Source organism: Mytilus edulis, chromosome 4, assembly GCF_963676685.1.
Source record: "Mytilus edulis chromosome 4, xbMytEdul2.2, whole genome shotgun sequence".
In the NCBI taxonomy this organism is placed as follows: Eukaryota; Metazoa; Mollusca; class Bivalvia; order Mytilida; family Mytilidae; genus Mytilus; species Mytilus edulis.
This window is the reverse complement of record NC_092347.1, coordinates 82,799,197-82,819,650: the sequence shown is the minus strand read 5'-3', so window position 1 is coordinate 82,819,650 and position 20,454 is coordinate 82,799,197. Positions and strand designations below refer to the sequence as shown.

At 32.8% G+C, this 20,454-nt stretch overlaps 1 protein-coding gene, 1 long non-coding RNA gene and 1 pseudogene across 3 annotated transcripts; 2 read left to right on the top strand and 1 right to left on the bottom strand.

The window, feature by feature from the left end:
• Positions 1–261: 261 nt before the first annotated feature.
• LOC139520756 (perlucin-like) lies at positions 262–5,010 on the top strand. 2 transcript variants are annotated; one of them, XM_071313680.1, is made up of 5 exons: positions 262–379; positions 2,155–2,243; positions 2,711–2,801; positions 3,336–3,564; positions 4,862–5,010. In XM_071313680.1, the coding sequence occupies exons 1-5, from the start codon at positions 325–327 to the stop codon at positions 4,890–4,892; spliced, it is 495 nt and encodes a 164-aa protein (XP_071169781.1). In that variant the 5' UTR covers positions 262–324; the 3' UTR covers positions 4,893–5,010. The 2 variants fall into 2 exon arrangements, with proteins under 2 accessions (XP_071169781.1, XP_071169782.1); XM_071313681.1 differs by lacking the exon at positions 262–379 and adding an exon at positions 1,830–1,905.
• Positions 5,011–5,378: 368 nt separating this feature from the next.
• On the bottom strand, positions 5,379–12,970 carry LOC139520755 (diamine oxidase [copper-containing] pseudogene; annotated as a pseudogene).
• A 1,603-nt stretch (positions 12,971–14,573) lies between these two features.
• LOC139520754 (uncharacterized) lies at positions 14,574–17,577 on the top strand. The gene is made up of 3 exons (XR_011663954.1): positions 14,574–14,699; positions 16,191–16,243; positions 17,139–17,577. It is a non-coding gene; the product is annotated as an uncharacterized lncRNA (long non-coding RNA).
• The last annotated feature ends 2,877 nt before the right edge of the window (positions 17,578–20,454 follow it).

Below are 20,454 nucleotides of genomic sequence, written 5' to 3'. Positions count from 1 at the left end.
CCTGATGGAGGTAAAATCCAGAAAAGCGCTTCGGACGCAAAAAATTATTAAACGTGTTGTTTTCAATTTTTTTTTCTGTTTATCTCTATCCTCACCTCTTTTTAAATGTTGGTCAATTTAATAACAAGACCGACGTAAAAGAGCTTAGAAATCAGTCAGTAAATGTACTTTTCTTGACGTTTTACTTATAATTCTCTGTCTGTGTGTGCTTATATAACGACCTTGGTTTCTGGACGACTTTATAAATAGGTCCCGACCAACATTTATCGCTTAACTTATCTCTTGACCTATCAATTGTTCGGCCTTAATTTGAAAGTAAAAACAATGGCATTAAACTTACTGTTATCCTTATTTGGAATTCTAGTGATTTGCCAAAATGGTGAGTACAAATGTCCAATTTAAGAGTAAAGCGTAACTTTAAAGCCACTTTATGATGCCAAGTTTCCAAGGGCAGTCTCTATGGTCAAATCTAACACACTATGTGCCTTTATTAAACACAGGAAGCGTAGCTGGTTGAAAAACAGTACTTAAGAATCTATGTTTATAAAAACTTACAAACACAAACACCTAAAACAAAAACAAATACAAACAAAACAAAACAACAAAACAAAACAAAACAAAACAAACGAAAACTATGACATTGGAAAGTAACGAATCTAGGGTTGTTCTCAAACGTGGTTTAATGATTTTTTTGTCATTACAACATACATTACAGGCATAGTTACAAAACCAGAATATTGTGTTATCTATGTTTTAGCATATACACTTGAATTTAGGTTAGTAATATGTATTTTTATCCTGCAATTGGGTGTCCTACTATACAGATACAGCCCTACAGATATCGCTATGCTGTATCTGTATACTGTACAGATATCGCTATACTGTATCTGTGTACTATACAGATATCGCTATGCTGTATCTGTATACTATACAGATATCGCTTTAAAGCTCCAACCACTGCCGGACTAAGTATTGTATGAACCTGCGTGATGCAGTCGCATCCCAATGACGTACAATTGCCGATTTCAAAACTTGAATGTGTATGATTGTGTAACAAAATCAACCATGTCAATTTCAGCATGCATGTTTAGTGAATGTCAAATCTGAAGCTTAGGACAACTCGTACACTTCTGTTTCAAATTGGACAATGTTTTGTTATTTGTTTTTACTGTTGAAATTAGTTGTTATGTTAAGATAGACAATTATTCACCTTGAGCGATGTATTATTGTTGACCATTCGAGATTCTTTTTTTCGAACCCGTCTTCAGCTGAATATGTGATTTTCATGAATATTCACTGCCTACGCGGGCCTCAAGGGATTTCAAATCAATAATAAAACGAAATGCGATTTTTGTGTCTTTCAAAACTCAAATAATATACAGAATTAATTGCAGGATAAAGACAATAACTGTTTAGTGTCTTTAAATATCAGCTGTATTTGTACTCGGCTCGAAACAGCAGGAATAATAGCTCGCTAAGGCTCGCATTACACCTGTTTCTTAGCCTCGTACAAATACAGCTGATATTTAAAGACACTAAACAGTTATTGGTTATATATTAGTGTTCCCATTATCTGTTTTACTCTACTCGGCTCTACAAAAGTGACATATCTCTGATTTGTGACTTCACATACGTCAACCCGGCCTAAATAACTGCAAACTGGACATATAAATTTAACCTGCACTCACAATGTATCAAGTCATCTTTCGGTTTGCTGATGAAAAAAGAAAATCACATTTTTTGTATTATGCAAAATACACAAATACATTACGATAAATCGATTATCAGATTTTCTTTATATTATTAAAGATATCAACTGCTCCGACACAATATGAAGCCTTTTCGAACTCGTTCGCTTCCTTCATGAACATGAAGACATCCTGATAATTGGCACCTACATGAGGAGTATTGTTTGACCATTATTTCAATATTTTACTTTAGAACATTTGTATCACGAATCGTTTTACTTTATATTTTGCCAATTTGTGTGTAACCTTTCTCCGTCTGTATTTTTTCTTTAATTTGAAAGGTTTTTTTATTTTTTATTTTGTTATTATCTATTTATTTTACAGGTTATTATTAAACATAACAGGAATTCATTTTTTTAATAGACACATTATTCTTTAAAATATATATTTTGTATTTTTATTCAAGTGCAAGCCGATTGTCCAAATGGATTTACTCGACATGATGACTCATGTTACAAAGCTATCAGAATCCGAGCAACTTGGGCAGAATCAACTGTGAGTATGATAAGCTATTTTTGTTCGTGAGCGATATATGAGCTCGGATAAAGAAGTTGTAGGGAAAAAACTCAAAAATATTTCTGTAGTTTTATTTTGTTCATTAGCTACTATTAGCATGCGATGGTGTCAGGCTAATGGAAAAATATCCCGTGTACCTTATATTATATTAAAGTTTCTAGGAGATAAGTGCATATAGATCATCTTGGTCATGTTTAACTCAAGAACGTAGCGCGTAGGAATAAGAGCGGACCTGTTTAAAGGGGGATTATAACAATCATTTAATATATTATTCATTTTAGTCAATATTTTCCTTTATTCTATTACTGTTCATTTGGAGGATTGATTGCTTCCCAATTGCTAACGTGATATTTATTTAATCAATAGTTACGATAGCAGATTTATGTTAACAGATTTTATGTTTTAAAACTTGTCCCTTTTTCATCTATATTTCTTGACTGGTATAGGTGTACTGTCATATGTTTGGATCAGAACTGACTTCCATAGAAACTGAGTTAGAAAACAAATTTGTAATAGGCATGCTCCAGAATATGAAAGGTAAAAACAATTAATATACATGTACCTGGTTTATGATTTTGTATGCCGGTCGCACGTTTCGTTAACATATAAAACTAATCAGCGACTCTCGAATAAAAAAGTAAGAATAGAGAATGAAAACGGGGAATAAATCAAAGAGGCAACTTGAACTATTCAACCAAAGAGCAGTGGACGGGATTCAGATGGACCCTAAACAATAATGTATAAAAGAGCAATTTAAAAACTAAGTTTAAAAGTATTGAGGACCCATGCAAAATTTCAGAAAGATTTTGCGGAATACAGTTATGGTAATCATATGGTAATCTCTTCCTGAGGTAGAAAATCATTACAATTTCGAACAATTTATGAATAAGATAACATTGATGACGTTTCATCATAAGAGCAGACTACTTGGTTAACTACATTTTCTCTAATTACTGTTGCTTATTACTAGAAATTATCTTTGATATGACGGCATCAGGTAAATTATGTTCAAATTTCTACTAGAGACCAATAACTGTTGGTTCTTGTTCTAAATTGTTTTTTTGCCCCTAGGATCTTTTAACCCGGTGAAGTTTTGGCTTGGAGGATCTGATATGGCTGAGGAAGGAAGCTGGGTGTGGGCAAAATCTGGCCAACCTTTGACCTATACAAACTGGCAGCACGGAAATCCTGACAATGGGAATGATGGGGACGAGCATTGTATGGATTTGAGAGAGGATCACCATTGGCAATGGGGAGATAACAACTGTGATGAAGATTTCTATTTTGTGTGCGAAAGACCGTAAGTGTTTGTTTTACTCGTACTTTTGTAGGCTGTTCGATTTCGATAATATTGTACACTAGACGCGCGTCAGCTAAATTATTGGTACCTTGGATAAATATTTACACCACTGGGTCGATGCCACTGTTGGTGGACGTTTCGTCCCGAGGGTATCACCAACCCATTAGTCAGTACTTCGGTATTGACATACATATCAATTATGTGGTCATTTCAAAAATTTCCTGTTTACAAAAGAATGAGTTTTTCGAAATACTAAGGATTTTCTATCCCAGGCATTACCTTAACCGTATTTGACACAACGTTTTGGAATTTTTTGTCTTCAATGCTCTTCAACTTTGTAGTTATTTGACTTTATAACTATTTAGGTCTGAGCTTCACCAATGAGTCGGATGCAGACGAAACGCGCGTCTGGCGTATTAAATTATGATCCTGGTACCTTTTATAACTATTGTCTCCAAAATACTCATCAGTGATGCTCGAACAAAAAAGTTAAAAGACCAAATAAAGTATGAAGTTGGAAAGTACAAATATGGTACCTTGCATATCACCTGTCCGACAATTAAACCACTGCTGAACAAACGACTGTTTAGCTGTGCGAAATGAACGATTAGCAGCCACATCCGATCTTAATAGAGACTTTAATTATGATGTGTCTAGAAAAAGTAAAATCCTGAACTCAGAGGAAAGTCTAATCGGAAAGTCCATAATCACATGGCAAAATCAAATGACAAAACACATCAAAAACGAATGAAGAACTGACATATTCCTGACTTGGTACAGGCATTTTCAAATGTAGAAAAAGGTGGATTGAACCTGATTTTATAGCTAGAATGAGAGTACCAATATACTAAAACATTAAAGGACCATTCAAACAACTATGTGAGGAGGTCGTAAATGCCTGTTAACAAGACGAAGTTTTTGTTCCTGTATCAATAAAGGCAACAGTAGTATACCGCTGTTCAAAACATTCAATCATTCCCTCATTTTCCATGGGTAATTGAAATCCCCCTAAATCCCGGTCCACACACTTTGCAGAGCCATGGTATTCTTGTTTATATAATGCTTGACACATTTGCCACTGGACATTACGATAAGGAAATAACAGATGCCAAGTTACTAGTAGTATTGATGTAAAATTGTTTCACCGTAAAACATATTCAAATTCTTATTTATTGCCAATATTACATGCAGTTGCTCGCACCTATTTCATCTGCTGTTACAATAAAGTGTTTGACAACAGTTGCGACATCTGTTTTCATACATGTTTAAATTATTTATGTTTCCTTATTTTTTGTAGGTTATTTGTTGGTCAAACAGTGATTGGATAAATTTAACAGATTGCTATCATGTATTTGACTAAACTATAAAAATACACAATCATACTGTTAGTTTCTATAGTAAAATATATATGTAAAGCCTATTTAGATTAAAACATATACATGTACAGATCATTTGTATTGCATGTCAAAGTTGAAGAACTGTATTCTTACTTATCACCAACGGTTGTATAATTTTCGGGATTGGAGAAGATATATCAATCGCTTTTTTACATATGCAAATTGATATTTACAAACTACTGTAATTTTCTCCAACATGTTAGCTCATGTTGGTTCGAAACAAGACAATGCAGACAAGCTACATCTTGCTATACAAAAAATATGTTAAATCATCAACAAAGAAATCAGTTATTTTTACTAATGTTTAGAATTGTTGCAATTTAAATTGAGTAGAGATCTTAATTTAGTTTCAAATTTGAAGTGGATTATAGTGCTTTTTTAATCAATTAGCTTTTTTTGTAAAATAATACTACACAATTAGTTTATAAAATGCAATTTATTTTCGACGCTGACTTGTAAACGTAAACGTAAATAAAAATTAAACTACATTTCAGATTTCTCAACATGTTATAACAGTTTTAATGGTTTGTGTAATGATAGATGACGACTCAAACATAATTGCAATCAATTAAAAACACAAAAAAGTGCACCAAGTAAAAAAAGCATTTGCGAAAAAACATGATTGTGGACGGTTACAATTTGAATAATCTACCATCTCAATCGATAGGTTTTATTTTTCCATCAAAGTTGGATGGTTTATTCTCCTTCTGAATACAGCTTGATGTCAGAGGTGTACCAAAAGTATTCACATTGACTCTATTGCTCTCCTTATCTGCAGATATATGTACAGCACTGTTTGAAGATATACTAGGACATTCAGTGAAGAAATTAAAAGGCAGTAAATAGAAAGAAACCTGTGATCCTACAGTCGTAATGGTCGGAACGTCTTCTGTATGCGGAATTTTATCAAGACCCATCGTTACCCAAGCAACTAAATCTCTATCACGGATTGTATCATTATTTTGCAAGAATCTTTCAAAATCTACCACTGGGTGCCAAGGCCCATTCCCGTTGTAAATAGATGTGCTCATTACTTCTGTTTCTTGTAACTGTGATATAGCTAGCGGGAACTTGGCCCAACTTGCCCCTTGTGTTACATCACTATTTTTTAGTAAAAATTTCGCTTTATTGTTATTAACAATTCTATATGATCTTGCTGATCCAAATTTGCTTGATGCATACTGATTATAAATAATATCATAGTGATTTCCTGGTTGAGTTTTATAATTTGCATCATATTCAGTTAGCCTTGTGTTTGTTTCGTATGTCATTTGCTGTTTCTGTGCTTTACTATACCACTGCCTTGTTGTATTTTCTGTTCTGAAATCAATTGTTGCATAACGATTGATTCTACCATTAATGTCAATGTCTACCTTAAAATGAAATAAATGTTGATGAATATTTGCGACGACATTAGTATGAACGAGAGTACCATGTCTCATCTCGTGATACAGCGGGAAAGCGGAATGAAGATAACCAGATAATGAAACTTTTGTTTCAAGTGCGCCATTAAGATAAAATATGTAATCGAAAATATAATCATAATTCCATATAGTTGATATAGATCGAATAATTAACTTATAATTTCCTAACCCTCCATATGATTGGAATTTGCCAGAAGCGTCTCGTGAGGAATGGCGACGTAATGGAATGTTTACATGGTCTTCAAAAATGCAAATGGTATTTTTGGCACGGAACGGTTTTTCGCTGTTTACGAAATGATCTGAATCAAGGAATGTTGATGTTTCTGGACAGTCTACACCTGGAATAAGTTCACTACTCGTTGCGCCCAACATGTACGAATTACCATATGTGTTCACTAGATCGGCTAATGGGCCATATCCTGAATAGAAAATGGCAACTTCTTGAAATGATAGTTCATAAAGAATTCTTTCGTCGTTAAATCTAATATCGAATATCTGTAAACCAGACGATGATCTCATCTTCAGATTCATATTCCATTTCATATAAGTCAAATGCATACCATCTACTCTGTACCTATGCCCATCAGGTTCAACGAGCTTAGGTCCTTGTAATGGTCTCTCCATTTCTCTGTCACCTCTACGCCATAAAGATGAATATGAGGTCTCTTTTTCTTCGTAAAAAGGAAGCGTGATCTTTTCAATGGACCCTTGCGTATATCTTTTCATCAAGTTTTCAGGTGAATATGCGAAATGTCCATTATAGACTATCCTGTATACATACCAGTGTCTCACATCCCGTGAAGAATGGTCAAGTTGCATTTCAAGACCTAATGGGTGTAGATAAAACCCTTCCACGTCGCGATATGCACCAAACCATGATTGTCGTTCACCCTCTCTTATTCCTCGGGGTGATATATCGTGAAAAATGATACAGTCAACATTCTTTGTACAATTATGGTAAGATAGGCCATAGCTCTCATACAATAAAGGATATAAAACTTCAGATGTTTCCCGTAAAATTCTGTAAAGAAATTTATATTCGACATCGTCAACTGGTTTAAAATTATATGGAATGTTTGATTTGGTGTATGAAGGATTTGTAACTTTAATGTGATAGGAAGGTCGTTGCAATGGTCCAACATGGTATTCCTCGACTCTTCGAACACTTCGGTCTCCTCGGACAATTACAACGTGAGCCGTTCTCTCGGGTTGTCTGGTTCCAAGATCCAGATGCTCAAGTACTGCATCTTTTAAAGGTAACAGTAAATCAATCATATAAATGTAGCTACAATTGGGAAATGCCTCGCTGAAAGTAACTAAACTTAAATTGGTCTTTTTAAATAAATATTTCGTAACACTGTCATATTCTTTCAGTGTTAGACTATCAAAAACACCGGGTTTGTTTTTATTACGTGGGTTAACTGGGTATCCAACATCACAGACATACAATTTTCCTCGAATTTGATAGACGCTGAGAAGAACAACACATGAAAGTAGAAATAATGCGATGAATGTGACGGTTAAAAATCCTATTCTTATCCATAACAGCTTTTTGTCTTGACGTGAAGCTTTTTTCTTTTCTTTGCTAGACATTGTTTTAGACAGGGTTCATACCTGGAAGAAATAGAAAGATGTTTTGAATTGTAATTTAATTAAAAGTATTGCAAAATAAGGCAAATGGCGTCTTAAAAGAAATATAATGAAACTTTACAGCAGTTATATTATTAAGTCTGTTAATCTCACTTATATTGATGCTCTACTTGTAGAACTCATTTTGCAGTATTATGAATTAAAATTTGATAATATATATAAAATGTTTTAACCGCTCATGTCACTAATGAATTTACATCAAATATACATAAATATGACAATTCGATCTAAAACCAGAATGCTATCAATAATGGAAACTAAAATGAATTTTAGTAACGGCTATGTAGAGCGGAATTATACTTGCTGTGTATACTCAAAACAATGTTTCAAATCATCATTACATTAAGAATTTTCTAATCAAATAGAGATAAAAATAATAGAAAAAACAACTATACAACTTGATCATGTCGTTGCCTTTTAATATCTTACTATAATAAACGGTATGGGTTCGCTTATTTTTGAAGGCTACCTATAGTTGTTTATTTCAGTTGCATTCGTTAACTGCATGGTTTATAATTTTCTAATTAGTTTTAGCGACATTACCATACATGCATGCGAGAGGTTTGGCTAGCCATGGAACCAGGTTCAACCCACCATTTTTTTCTTTCTTAAAATAGCCCGTACCAAGTCAGGAACATGGCAGCTGTTATCAAATAATTCGTTTCTATGTAAACACTATGCTGTCGTTTGTTTTTGTTTCACTTTATTGTTCCCGTCGTTCTTTTGCTTTCCACTTATAGCTGATGGGTTTCACTAGGTTTAAGTTTGTAACCCGGATTTGTTTTCTCTCAATCGATTTGAAATTTTGAACAGCGGTATGCTACTGTTGCCTTTATTTTAAAGAAAAACAAATTAATTCAAAGTTATTTTCAATTATTCATTCACTGCTCAAGAAATAAAGTGATAATTTATATTATGCGTGTGATGTAAATATTTAATATCAGAATTGATTGATTAAATTTTGTTTCATTTTGTCCAATAGCAAATAGGTTATAAATATTTCAGAAAAGATGGAATTAACAATTAATCATATTGATAGGTTGGAAGTGAGCATTGAACATGTTGAAGAAGCGTGTTGATCATACGGCTTAAACTAAATGTGTTCATGGTTGTGATTTATATTAGAAAACAATGATATTAAACATAAAAAAAAACTGTTTTATTTACTCTAAAAAATGTCACTACTTATTAATTAATTAAAAGATATAAAAAGACAGAAAAAAAAGACGGCTAAATCTACCAAAAGGATATTCAAACTCATAAGTCGAAAATAAACTGACTAAACCATGGCTAAAAAGAAAAAAAGATTAAACAGAAAAACAACAGTACACAAAAAATAACATAGAAAAATAAAGAATTGGCATCATGAACTCCACCTAAAACTGAGGGTTATCTCATGTGCTTCGGAAAGGGTAGGCAGATTCTGCTCCGTATGTGGCACCCGTCATGTGCTCATGTAAATACAAACCCGGCGAAGAATATTATTCGGTGGGTCACAATCGGGAAAAAGGGGACGTGATTGTTGTGGCGACAATTGGAATGTATCCGTCGTAATCTGTGAAACAGGTATTCCATAACGGTCATTCAACTGGTGATGGCCTCCGTAAAATTAACGAAGAGATGATTTCAACTTCACCACTTCGAACTCTTGGTAAAATAGATTCCTTGTAAGCAGCAACCCCTTATCAAACAACTTATAATCGGAAATACAAACCTTAGAATATCGTATCAGCTGGAAGATATATACTCTGTATGCATGCGCTGATGGCATTGTACTGCATAGAAATAGAAAGCTCACAATTGGGAATCCGAATTCATCTCTTTTGTCGTAAAGTATTGTTTTTATCCGACCTTTATCGTTTTTTTCTAGGTGTATGTCAAGATATGAGGCAGACTTAACTATAGAGAAAAACAATGGAAAAACATAAGCACTGAACTGAAACAAAAACAAACGCCAACATAGATAGAAACGCACTATTTGATAACAACTGCCATACTCCTGACGTGACATTTTTTATAGACGTATTTTTGTGAAATATATAATCTAGAAATTCATACAATTATATGGAACGAGATCTAAGAATTCACAAGTAGTTTCACATTACTAGTCCAGACAACTATCAAATGTTGTGACGACGTCATAATTTTTTAGACTAACCCAAATACTCATCCAAGTTATCTCGACTATAATGACAAATATAAGACATATATGAAACGTACCGAAAATACAGAATTCAAACCACAAACGATAAGAGATACTAGTAATACAATATTCAAACGAAAAAAAATTGACGATTATACGAAATTTACACGAAAAAAAATATAAATTCGTGCACAGAAGACTAAGTTTATGATGTTTGTATGCATTGGTTCATTAGGACACATATAGTTTGGACGTCATCTGACAGTTTTGACAATTGGTAAGCTCAACATCCTGCTGTTATCAGATTTTCTCTCTTTTTAATGGTTTTCAAAATAAAAGACAAAACTTTAATATTACCCCGTGTGTTCTATTTCAGTCATACTGGTCATCTTGGTTGGTAGGCGAGGTAATCAGACATATTTTTTTTAAATAAAATACCCTAATGATGATTTTTCGAAGTTCAAAATAAAACCTGCACAAATATACACGTCTTTATATCGGACATAAAGCAAAATCAGCCGACAAAAAGCAAAACGGATCAAAAGCAACGGACAAAAAGCAAAAGTGTCGGACAAAAAACTAAATTATCGGACAATAAGCAAAACGGACAAAAAGCAACGGACAAAAAGCAAAAGTGTTGGACAAAAATCAAAATTATCGGATAAAAAGCAAAACGGACAAATAGCAACGGACAAAAAGCAAAAGTGTCGGACAAAAAGCAAAATTATCGGACAAAGAGCAAAAGCGGACAAATAGGAAATTACGGACAAAAAGCATCGTATCAAACGTACAAAAAGAAACATCATAACCTAATAGTAAAAACATGAGTGTTAGATGTATTAATACCGATACACGTCGTATCGCAATGCAACATCACACTTAGAAAAACAATTTTATTCGGGAATAGGTCAGCCTCATATGAATAACGGAACAATTCGGCAAGAAGATGGGCAAAGTTTTTCATTGGAATGCCGATTTTTTGTTGAAATTCACGTCCTCCAAACGTAACAAATATTTGGTCAATCAAGAAAAATTACTCACCCTGCATTTACAAACTGCTGTAATAAGACAGTTTTCTGTAGGCACATCATATACCAACGACAGAACTACAAAAAATATATATGTTTGTATTAAATGGGGAACCTTATGAACCTAGTGTGACCTTAGGTCCCCTCGAGAGGTCCCTTAATTGTAGTTTTGTCATTCTGGTGATTGAGGTAATGGAGTTGGTAAAAAGGTGTTATCTTGTAAAGGTCTTGGTGTGTTTCTATGTACATTGTTCTCTGTTTCTTTTTTTTTTTAGAACTATATTGAACCATGCATAAACTATATTGAACCATACATGTTTTAACAGTAATTTTGTTGATGTGGTTCATATGTGTTTTTCGTTTCTCGTTTGAATGAATTTACACTAGTCATTTTTGGGGCCCTTCATAGCTTGCTGTTCGGTGCAAACCAAGGCTCCGTGTTGAAGATCGTACTTTAACCTATGATGGTTCACTTTTACAAATTTGGACTCGGATGGAGAGTTGTCTTATTGGCATACATACCACATCTTTTTATATCTATAAACGTAGAAGGTTTTGTATTATAACTAGTAAAACGTATACTAAGTCAAGACTATAACGACTACTGTTATTCATACACCTGCTTAAAAAAATACCACCACCCCTCGAAACCACCACCAAAGTTAGCAGTTTAAATGCATATTGATTAAATGCACTCGTGTAAAGAACATATGTTATTCAACATCAATACTTGTTATGTGTCAACAGATATTGAAGCAATATTGCCTAAGACATACAGGGAAACCTCTAATAATAATTTAAAAAAACAAGACGTAAAATAACTTCATGCGTCAAATTCGCTATAAAATTACCCGTTATAATAGTTTCACTTTGAAAAACGAGTGAAAGATTTATTTCTTATGTTGCAATGGCTCTGCGTCACACATTTCTATTTAGATGCAAGGTGATACTTCCCTCCTTTACAAGCAGCAGGTAGTCAAAATAAATGTAACTGACAGCCTCGTAGACGTCAACATTAATAAAAAAATGTTATTTTAAATAACTTCAACATTTGTAAATGTATTCTGTAACTGAATTCGTATCATACATGATCATTGATCTGAATAAACCTAAATAGAAATTTAACCTACGTCTCGGTCAATTGTTTATAAAGACTAGATAATCATTAGTTAACCTTTACTATCTGTCTGTTACATGTATTATACAATAGTGAATGAAGCGTTTATAGCATTTATACATACAAAACATATCTTTGGACAATAACCTTCATCGGTGCAATTGCTTGTGCAGGTTGTCTTATCGATACTTCATCAGTGATCATGTTAATGAAGTAGTACTATGGATTGAAATACAAGCACAAAATAACAATGTTTACATCTATAACGCAAGTTATTATTTAAAGTAACATACCTATTAATACAAGACATCCCTGATCTATGCACAGAAATATTCAATTATCACAACAGGCTGTCGTTACAGAATGATATTAATAATCATACTACAAAATGTACAATTTATTGACGGAATACATTTATTAACATCTAGTAGCAGTAACAGTGAATCATCGATCGTAGACGTCAACTCATTTAATATTTTCTTCCAGCGTCGAATTTTGAAAAAGTATAGCAACACGTGTAAGATGTTTTTAAATGATATATTATTCTTAAATGAAATGCAGTCTGGATAATGTTTTTATGTCTTAGATTATATATACAACTACGATTTGTAGGACGCCTGGTGATCTAAAGATAATGTATTGATTGTATTATGTAACTCTTGCATGAAAACAATAGTTAATTTGTTTAATTTCAATGTTGAAAAGGAATAATGTTTTTGGTATTTAGGGAGTAATTTTCTACATTGTATGAAGTTATGCATGCATGGTTATACAAATATACAACATAATTATAATGAGAAAAAAAAGTTTATATTTTATTAATTGCTACATAATATTGATTAATTATCAGTTTAAAAAATAACAGCATATGTGTACTTCAGGAACTGTGAATGAATTAACATGGTTTCTGGTCGATACAAGTTCTGCAATAAATTAATGGTCATTAAGGGGGCATGCAATATGATCCGACAACGATTACATGAGCTTATATAGACGGTACCGTTATTAGCAAGGTCCATTATTCGGACGACAACACAGAATAATATCGTATGTGTCACACTGCAATCAAACTGATGCGACTGGAGAGTAATTATGCAGGCTTTGTTTAAGACTGGGAAATGGAAATGGTATATATAGCAAATAAAAATAAATTATTTTTCACTTAGAGCATTTTTTTAACAAGTAATTAAAAAGCACAATAAAAAACCTGGAGAGATGCAGCTACTAACAGTCACTTACTGGAATGACGGTGAACAACAAAATAAAATACATACGACATATAATTTGGAAAGCAGGTTCAAAATTGTTCGCTGGGATCATGAGATTATCTTATATTTGTGAATGGGATATACCAACTTAGATTTGTCACCGGGTTTATACTTTCATGAGCAACACGACGGTTGCCACGATCGAGTGGGACAGGATCTGCTAACCCATCCGGAGCCCATGAGCTTCCCCCTCCCCCGCTTTTGATGGGGTTTGTGTTTCTCAGAATTTAGGTCTATATGTTGTGTTTTGTATATCGTTGTTTGTATTTTTTTCGTTTTTTTGCCATATCGTTGTAAGTTTTTTGTTTTGACTTATGAGTTTGAATCCTCCTTTGATATCTATCGCCTCTCTTTCATTAATATGAACACAGGGATAGGGAAAGATCTGAATTTTAAACAGTGTGTGTTCGCTTCTACAGGAAGCTAGCTCAGGTATGCAGGAAATCTTATTGTGAAATTGAAATCATTAGTAGTTGGTCAGACCATCGAAAGAAAGAACATTTTACTGGAATATTGTGTACATCACATCTGTAGCCTTTGTTGGTGAAAGATGAAAAAGAACTACTTCGAGTTGAAACATTACATTTTTCAACGTTTATTCTATTTCATCATAGAAGACTTATGGATCATTGTTTTTGTCATATTTTTACGTTTAGAGTTGCAGTTAGGGTTTTCAACCTATTTTTACTGTATTCATGTTTTATACGTCAAATTTCTTGGTTCAAAGTCTGTAAGACCGACAATAGGGAAAAACAGTTTAAGCTTCCATTAAAACAAAATCTGCAATTAGCTAAGGGCAGGTATATACTGTTAAGCTTTTGGAAGAATTCTGAGAATTGAATTGACTCTTCCATTATCAGAAATGTTTGCATGACAAAAACTCATTAAATATATCAAATTTCATTTAATTTTCATATTTCCACTAGCCTTGTAATGTTATATTAAATACAAGTATATATAATGAAAACTGAATAATTGAAATATAATAAGTGTCCAGTGTTACTTCCCTTTGAATACACCATGAATCTAACAATCATGTACAGCATCACTGTTCTTGCATTGGTTTTATGTGGAGAGATGATAATGGGATCATGTGATGTTAAACTAGGTAAATAATTTTATTGGTTAAATTTAGAATATATAAAACTTTTGAATGAAACACACAAAAGTAAAAGGTTTAAATAACAAAAATTAACACTTTTTTCATCAATATATCTCAATGTAGATTAGCAAACAAACTTGTAAAAACATTAAAAGTTACAATTTTTCACAATCATAAGGCACATGCTCGTAGCTAGAGATTCTCAAAAGGGGAAGGTACAATGATTCACGACACACAAAATATCAAACTGTAATAGTCAAAGTTCAATCAGAACTCAACTTGAATCACTGCTTTATTTTTTCAAATGAGGTTCGTATAAACCACTCAACACTCCTTTGGCTAGGGGCCTTATACGTCATAATCCAATTCGAAAGGTTGAACATTTTTGTTTTAAATTGTTTCCAATGTTAACATGAAGGCATATAATTCCTTGTTCACACGTACCTTTAATTCGAATTGAATTCGAATTGAATTCGAATCGAAAGCGAATCGAATTCGCCAATCGCGTTCACACACTCTTCTTTTTTAATTCGAACTAATTCGAATTGGCTAATTCGAATTAACTAATTAATTCGCATTAGAAATACTTTTTGTTAATCCGAATTAAAAGTTAACGTCGTAAGCGAATTTGACGCGCATTCCAATTCGAATTAGAATTGACGTTAGGACGTTAAACGTTTCGAATGCGAATTAAATTAATTCGAATTAGTTAATGCGAATCGAATTCGAATTACGTTTGAACTCAGCATAAGTATGGTCAACTTTTTTTGCGTGCATGAAAATGTTTTTTGTATCTATACTATTAAGACCTCATTTTGTGTGCCGCTTGTCTTGCTTCCGCAATAAATTAATCATTATGCCTCTGGGTGCTATAGGTACCATGCATAGTCGCATTTGATATCCATTCTTATGATTATTCAGTTTGGTTATTTTGGGAGAAAAACGAAAAATAAGGCGTCCGGGTATTGTTTCCGTCATCAGACCGACTTTTAAGTCATAGACAAAACTCCGGTTTAATTTTCATAATACTCAAGGACATGACATTTATTTTCGCGTTATACTGCATGTATACTATGAATATGCTCCTTTAATATTTAGAGACTCTCTATATGATATAGCAGTGATCGCCGTGGAGAAGGAATTGGTAGTTAATAGCAAATACACTTTATCTATAATATACGTAAGTTCAAAAACGCGAAAATCATGGAATTTAACAGAAAAACAAAAAATGAAACGGACTTTGGAAAAAAAAGGGAGAGGGTTTTAAATAATTCTCCTGTCTCCAAGTACCAAGAAATTCTCCAGACAAAGTGTTTTACAAAAATTCATCCTACAACAGTTTAAATTCTTTCAACTAAATGCCCGCGGATATCTTCTAGTTGAAATTTATAAAAATAAGTTGTCAATTATTATACTCTGCAAAATTTTAATACTTGGTGGTGAACTTGTAAAAAAGACTGAGTTTTACTACTATTTTTTACATTTATATAATTTCAGAGGGTTCCCTACTCAAAAGGATTTAGTTGAAATGCTGATTAAGAAAGATTCAGGTAAGATTCAAATAATTTAATAATCAAACCAGTTATGATAAGTTATTAGGAACTGGAATCACCCACCTAAAAAGAGATGCATACGCTATTAATATTCCCTTGTGCATGCAGTGATTATTATTTTTTTAAAAGCACACTAATTTATTTACAAAATCATTATGTATTTCTTAATACATGCAAACTAAAATAAGTACACACCAAGGAACATTTAAGCAAAGTCTGATTGAACAGATTCAGAAATGTAGATATTTAAGAAAACAAAAGTTTAAACTACAAATAATGGATAGAAAAATAGCCATTGAGGGGCAATAACTCTAAATAACAGGTTAGTGTTGTTATGTGTCTTCGTTGGTTATCTTACCTTGATTATAATTTCGTGGTGAGCACAGTTCCTATCGTTCTATAAATAGTTGCAAAATAAAAAGCAAAAACACTAAAATTGTTATTCAACAACAATAGTCCCTGTACAGATTTAATTGGTAGCTCTCATCATATTGCAAAATGTTAATGCTCACATCAAAAAGAACGTACGAACAAAGACATTAACAAGAACTTGATACAGAATGCATGGACAGGTGAACATATGAACAAAGCGACACACAGACAAGAAAAAATTATACTCCATACTATCATAAATTTTATATTGGGCATAATAAAAGAATTATTTTTTTTTACTATGTGGTCGTTCTAGATTACATATCGTATCAAAATTATTGACCAATCACTAGAACGAAATTGGATATGCATTAAACATCACTTTCATGCAACGTATGTTTCAAACAAAAGATTATATCTATTACATTTTTTAGGCAAACGTTTTCAGCAAGTTTGAAGACTATATGGAAATTTAACTTACATTATATTTTTTTGTTAATTTTATGCATTATTTTTGTAGATAATGGGTGTGCGTTGTTCAATAGGAAGAAAATTCCTGCCTTTTCAGCTGCCTTAATAAAGTCCCAATCACTTTCAAAAAGGAGATAATAAAGTTCGACAAAATTTTTACTAACATTACAATCTAAACGGATATAACCCAAGCACTGGTATATTTACTGCACCTATTGCTGGAGTATATCAATTTTCTTCAGTGCTGATGAGTGATAATGGAAAGTACTTGGTTGCAACTCTTTGGCTCAATGATACCAAAGTATCCAGTGTGTACATTAAAGGTGCCGCTTACCAGACTGGTACACTCAGTATGATATTGGATGTACAGAAAGGGGATCAAATAACTGTAAAGGTTCATAACAATTACGTTGTTTACAGCGACTCACTGAATTACAGCACATTTTCGGGTAGTCTTATTTCTCAATAAATGATAATAAAATTTTTAATTGTTTTTGTCATTTTAATTAGAGTAGGATGATTGTGGTTGTGTCTTCTTGTTCTTACTGGTTATTTATTGATGGCTATTTGGTTGATCATAATGTATATATTACAACCAATGAAGGCCTAAAATTAAAATCAAATCAACGATATGAAAAATTATCGATAGAAACTAAAGGAGAACGTGCCGTTGTCAAATAAGGATTAACAGATTATCAATGGTCATCTCAACTCGATTGTTTTTCTCACTTTCGGCTTACCAGCTCAATCGAGGAAATCAATCTCGTTCAGATCACCAATGATAATCTATTATAAGGGGATCAATTCCACAACGGCTTGCCATATCTCAGTAAATAAGAGGGGTAAAAAGGGGTTCAATTGAGTACCCATATGAAGGTTCATGCAAACGTGCTGCTGGATTGGGACCCTTTTGATTCTTCAAATATAGCAATGGGTTTGCAGTTTTAACAAGATCAAAAGTCAATGTGTCAATATGAGTTATTTTCACTGGTTTTTTTTCGGTTTTTTTTAAGAATGCGCAGCTTTTTAATTTTGGTCCCTTTTTAACCAATATAAGATGTCAAAATATACATACATTGTATATGAATGAGTTATGATTTTGCGATGAAATATATTTAGTATCGAATTCATAACAGTGTGGCTATGGACATTGATTGGCGCACTTTAATATCCCATTGACTGGGACAGATTAGGTGAACGTTCGTCTATATAACGCCCATTGCTCACGACGTCCGTAATATAAACATTTAAACCGTGGGGTCACCAAAGGTTCTCAACGCCTATATAAAATAATTCGAAATACTAATTAGGAATTTGTGTTTTGATTTATATTGATTAATTAAACGTCCTGTACTTGTGTTTTTGTTATGTTTCGACAATCAATTTTCATAATAAGATATCGCAAAGCCATGTTCTTTCAGAAAAACGAATGACTTACTGAATGCATGTATTGATTGATTATCTTTTTCGGATTTAACAATTGCGATTGTCGAGTTATGTAATCTTTTAACTTTTATCTGGTCTAATTTTATTTTAGAACGAATGCATAATCCACTTTCAAAAGTTGTGCAAATACGAAACATAAAGACAAAATACTAGTATACTTCTGCCCTGTCTTTTTCGTACTTGAAAGTTATTGGATAGTAAGAAAGCTATTTGGATTAAACCTTGTGAAATTTGCATGCATTTACGTTATTGTATTGGCAAAATGTATCATTTGGTGTATATAGGAAACTTAAACCGTTCTGCTATACTGCTACTATACTTGTGAAAAACACTTGGCAACAGAAACGCATTCATCTTATCTATATAAAAAAATCGACCCAATTTACATAGAAATGGACGTCTTCGTGCATTTGTGATCGCAAATAAAATATGTTCCGGACCTTATGAGTATTTGGACCATACGTGTATGGTTGGACCATATTAGTATACCCTTATGGTCATGATATATGCGTATGGTCCAAATACTCATATGGTCCGGAACACATACATGATATTCTGTGCGTTGTCGGTCGTCTATTAATTTTTTTCTTTTGTTGATGGATTTGACGTCTTTCTGTGAGTGATTATTTGTTCATGACTTAAAACTTACTTGCAAATAATTTAAAAACAAGACTTGATTTATAAAAATGTCCAAACAAACCATGATATTTTTTTAAACATACATCACATCCATTGCAAAAGGCTAAAATTCGCCAGGTCTTTAATTTCAACTAAGTGAGTTGATTAAATTAATGTTGTGGACCATTTTCCAATTTCCATGCGGTATCCCTATTTTTTTCTCGCTCATCTTTTATGTTTGTTTTTTTCATCCCAAGACCTCTTGGAGCTTTCTTTCTATAAAGTGTGTATTTTGCTAATGGTCGAATGCCATACGGGGACCTATAGCTTGATAACGCCTGTTGGTCCCTGGAAAGAATGTGTCTGATTGCCTATCACACTTCATATTCTTATTTTAACATGCAGTTATATTTATAAGAATGAAAATTGAATTGTCATTGAGACAAAAACCCAACCAAAGAGCAAAAAAAAAGAAAAGAAAAAAAAAGCCCAAGGCAACATGTAGATCTTTCGTATCAAGGGAATTGCTATAAATATATTTATTTCAGGTTAATAGTATTAGGCCATACTCAAGTTATAAAATAGATCTTGTCGTCAACTTTTGCAACCAGCTTCTATGTTTCTATAATGCACTGTTCATCTTTTTTGGGCTTCGACTTTTCCATTGGACAGACAATTTTGTTTTCGACTGTTTTAAAAAGATGCATTTTTTTACAAAATCATACAAGTAAGGAGTCTCTGGCCTTTGGTAGTGTTGTATGTTAATTAATGTTTGTTTATTTATTTGTTTAGGAAATAAGTATGACGTACATTTTCACTGAACTAGGACACTTTTTATAATAGTTTTTCGATACCGCTCGGGCAAAAATAATCACGAATATAATGCCTACCCATGTTAAAACTACAATAAAGTATAGTTTGCATCAATTATTTCTTGAACCTACCATTTTTTTTGTCTGTGTTGGATTTGTGTGGCATTGTAAAAAACGGGTATAAACTACACAGTGCAGCTTCCAACAAAAATACAAGATTTATTGATTTTCAAAATGCGACCAAAATTAAAAATTTGTTCGCAGCGGAAAAAATTCAACAGTTTGATTTTCATTGAAATAAAATAATTGTTATGATTTACACACCGTTACTTTTTCCAATATAAATATTCGAACTATTTTGTTTGTTGTTTCCTTTATAAATTTACATCATTTTTAAAAAGACCACGCGTCTTCGATATTTAGAAGACTATAAAAGCGATGTTCATTATCTTTCTTCTGCTGTAAGTTTAATTTAGTTATTTTGTGTCA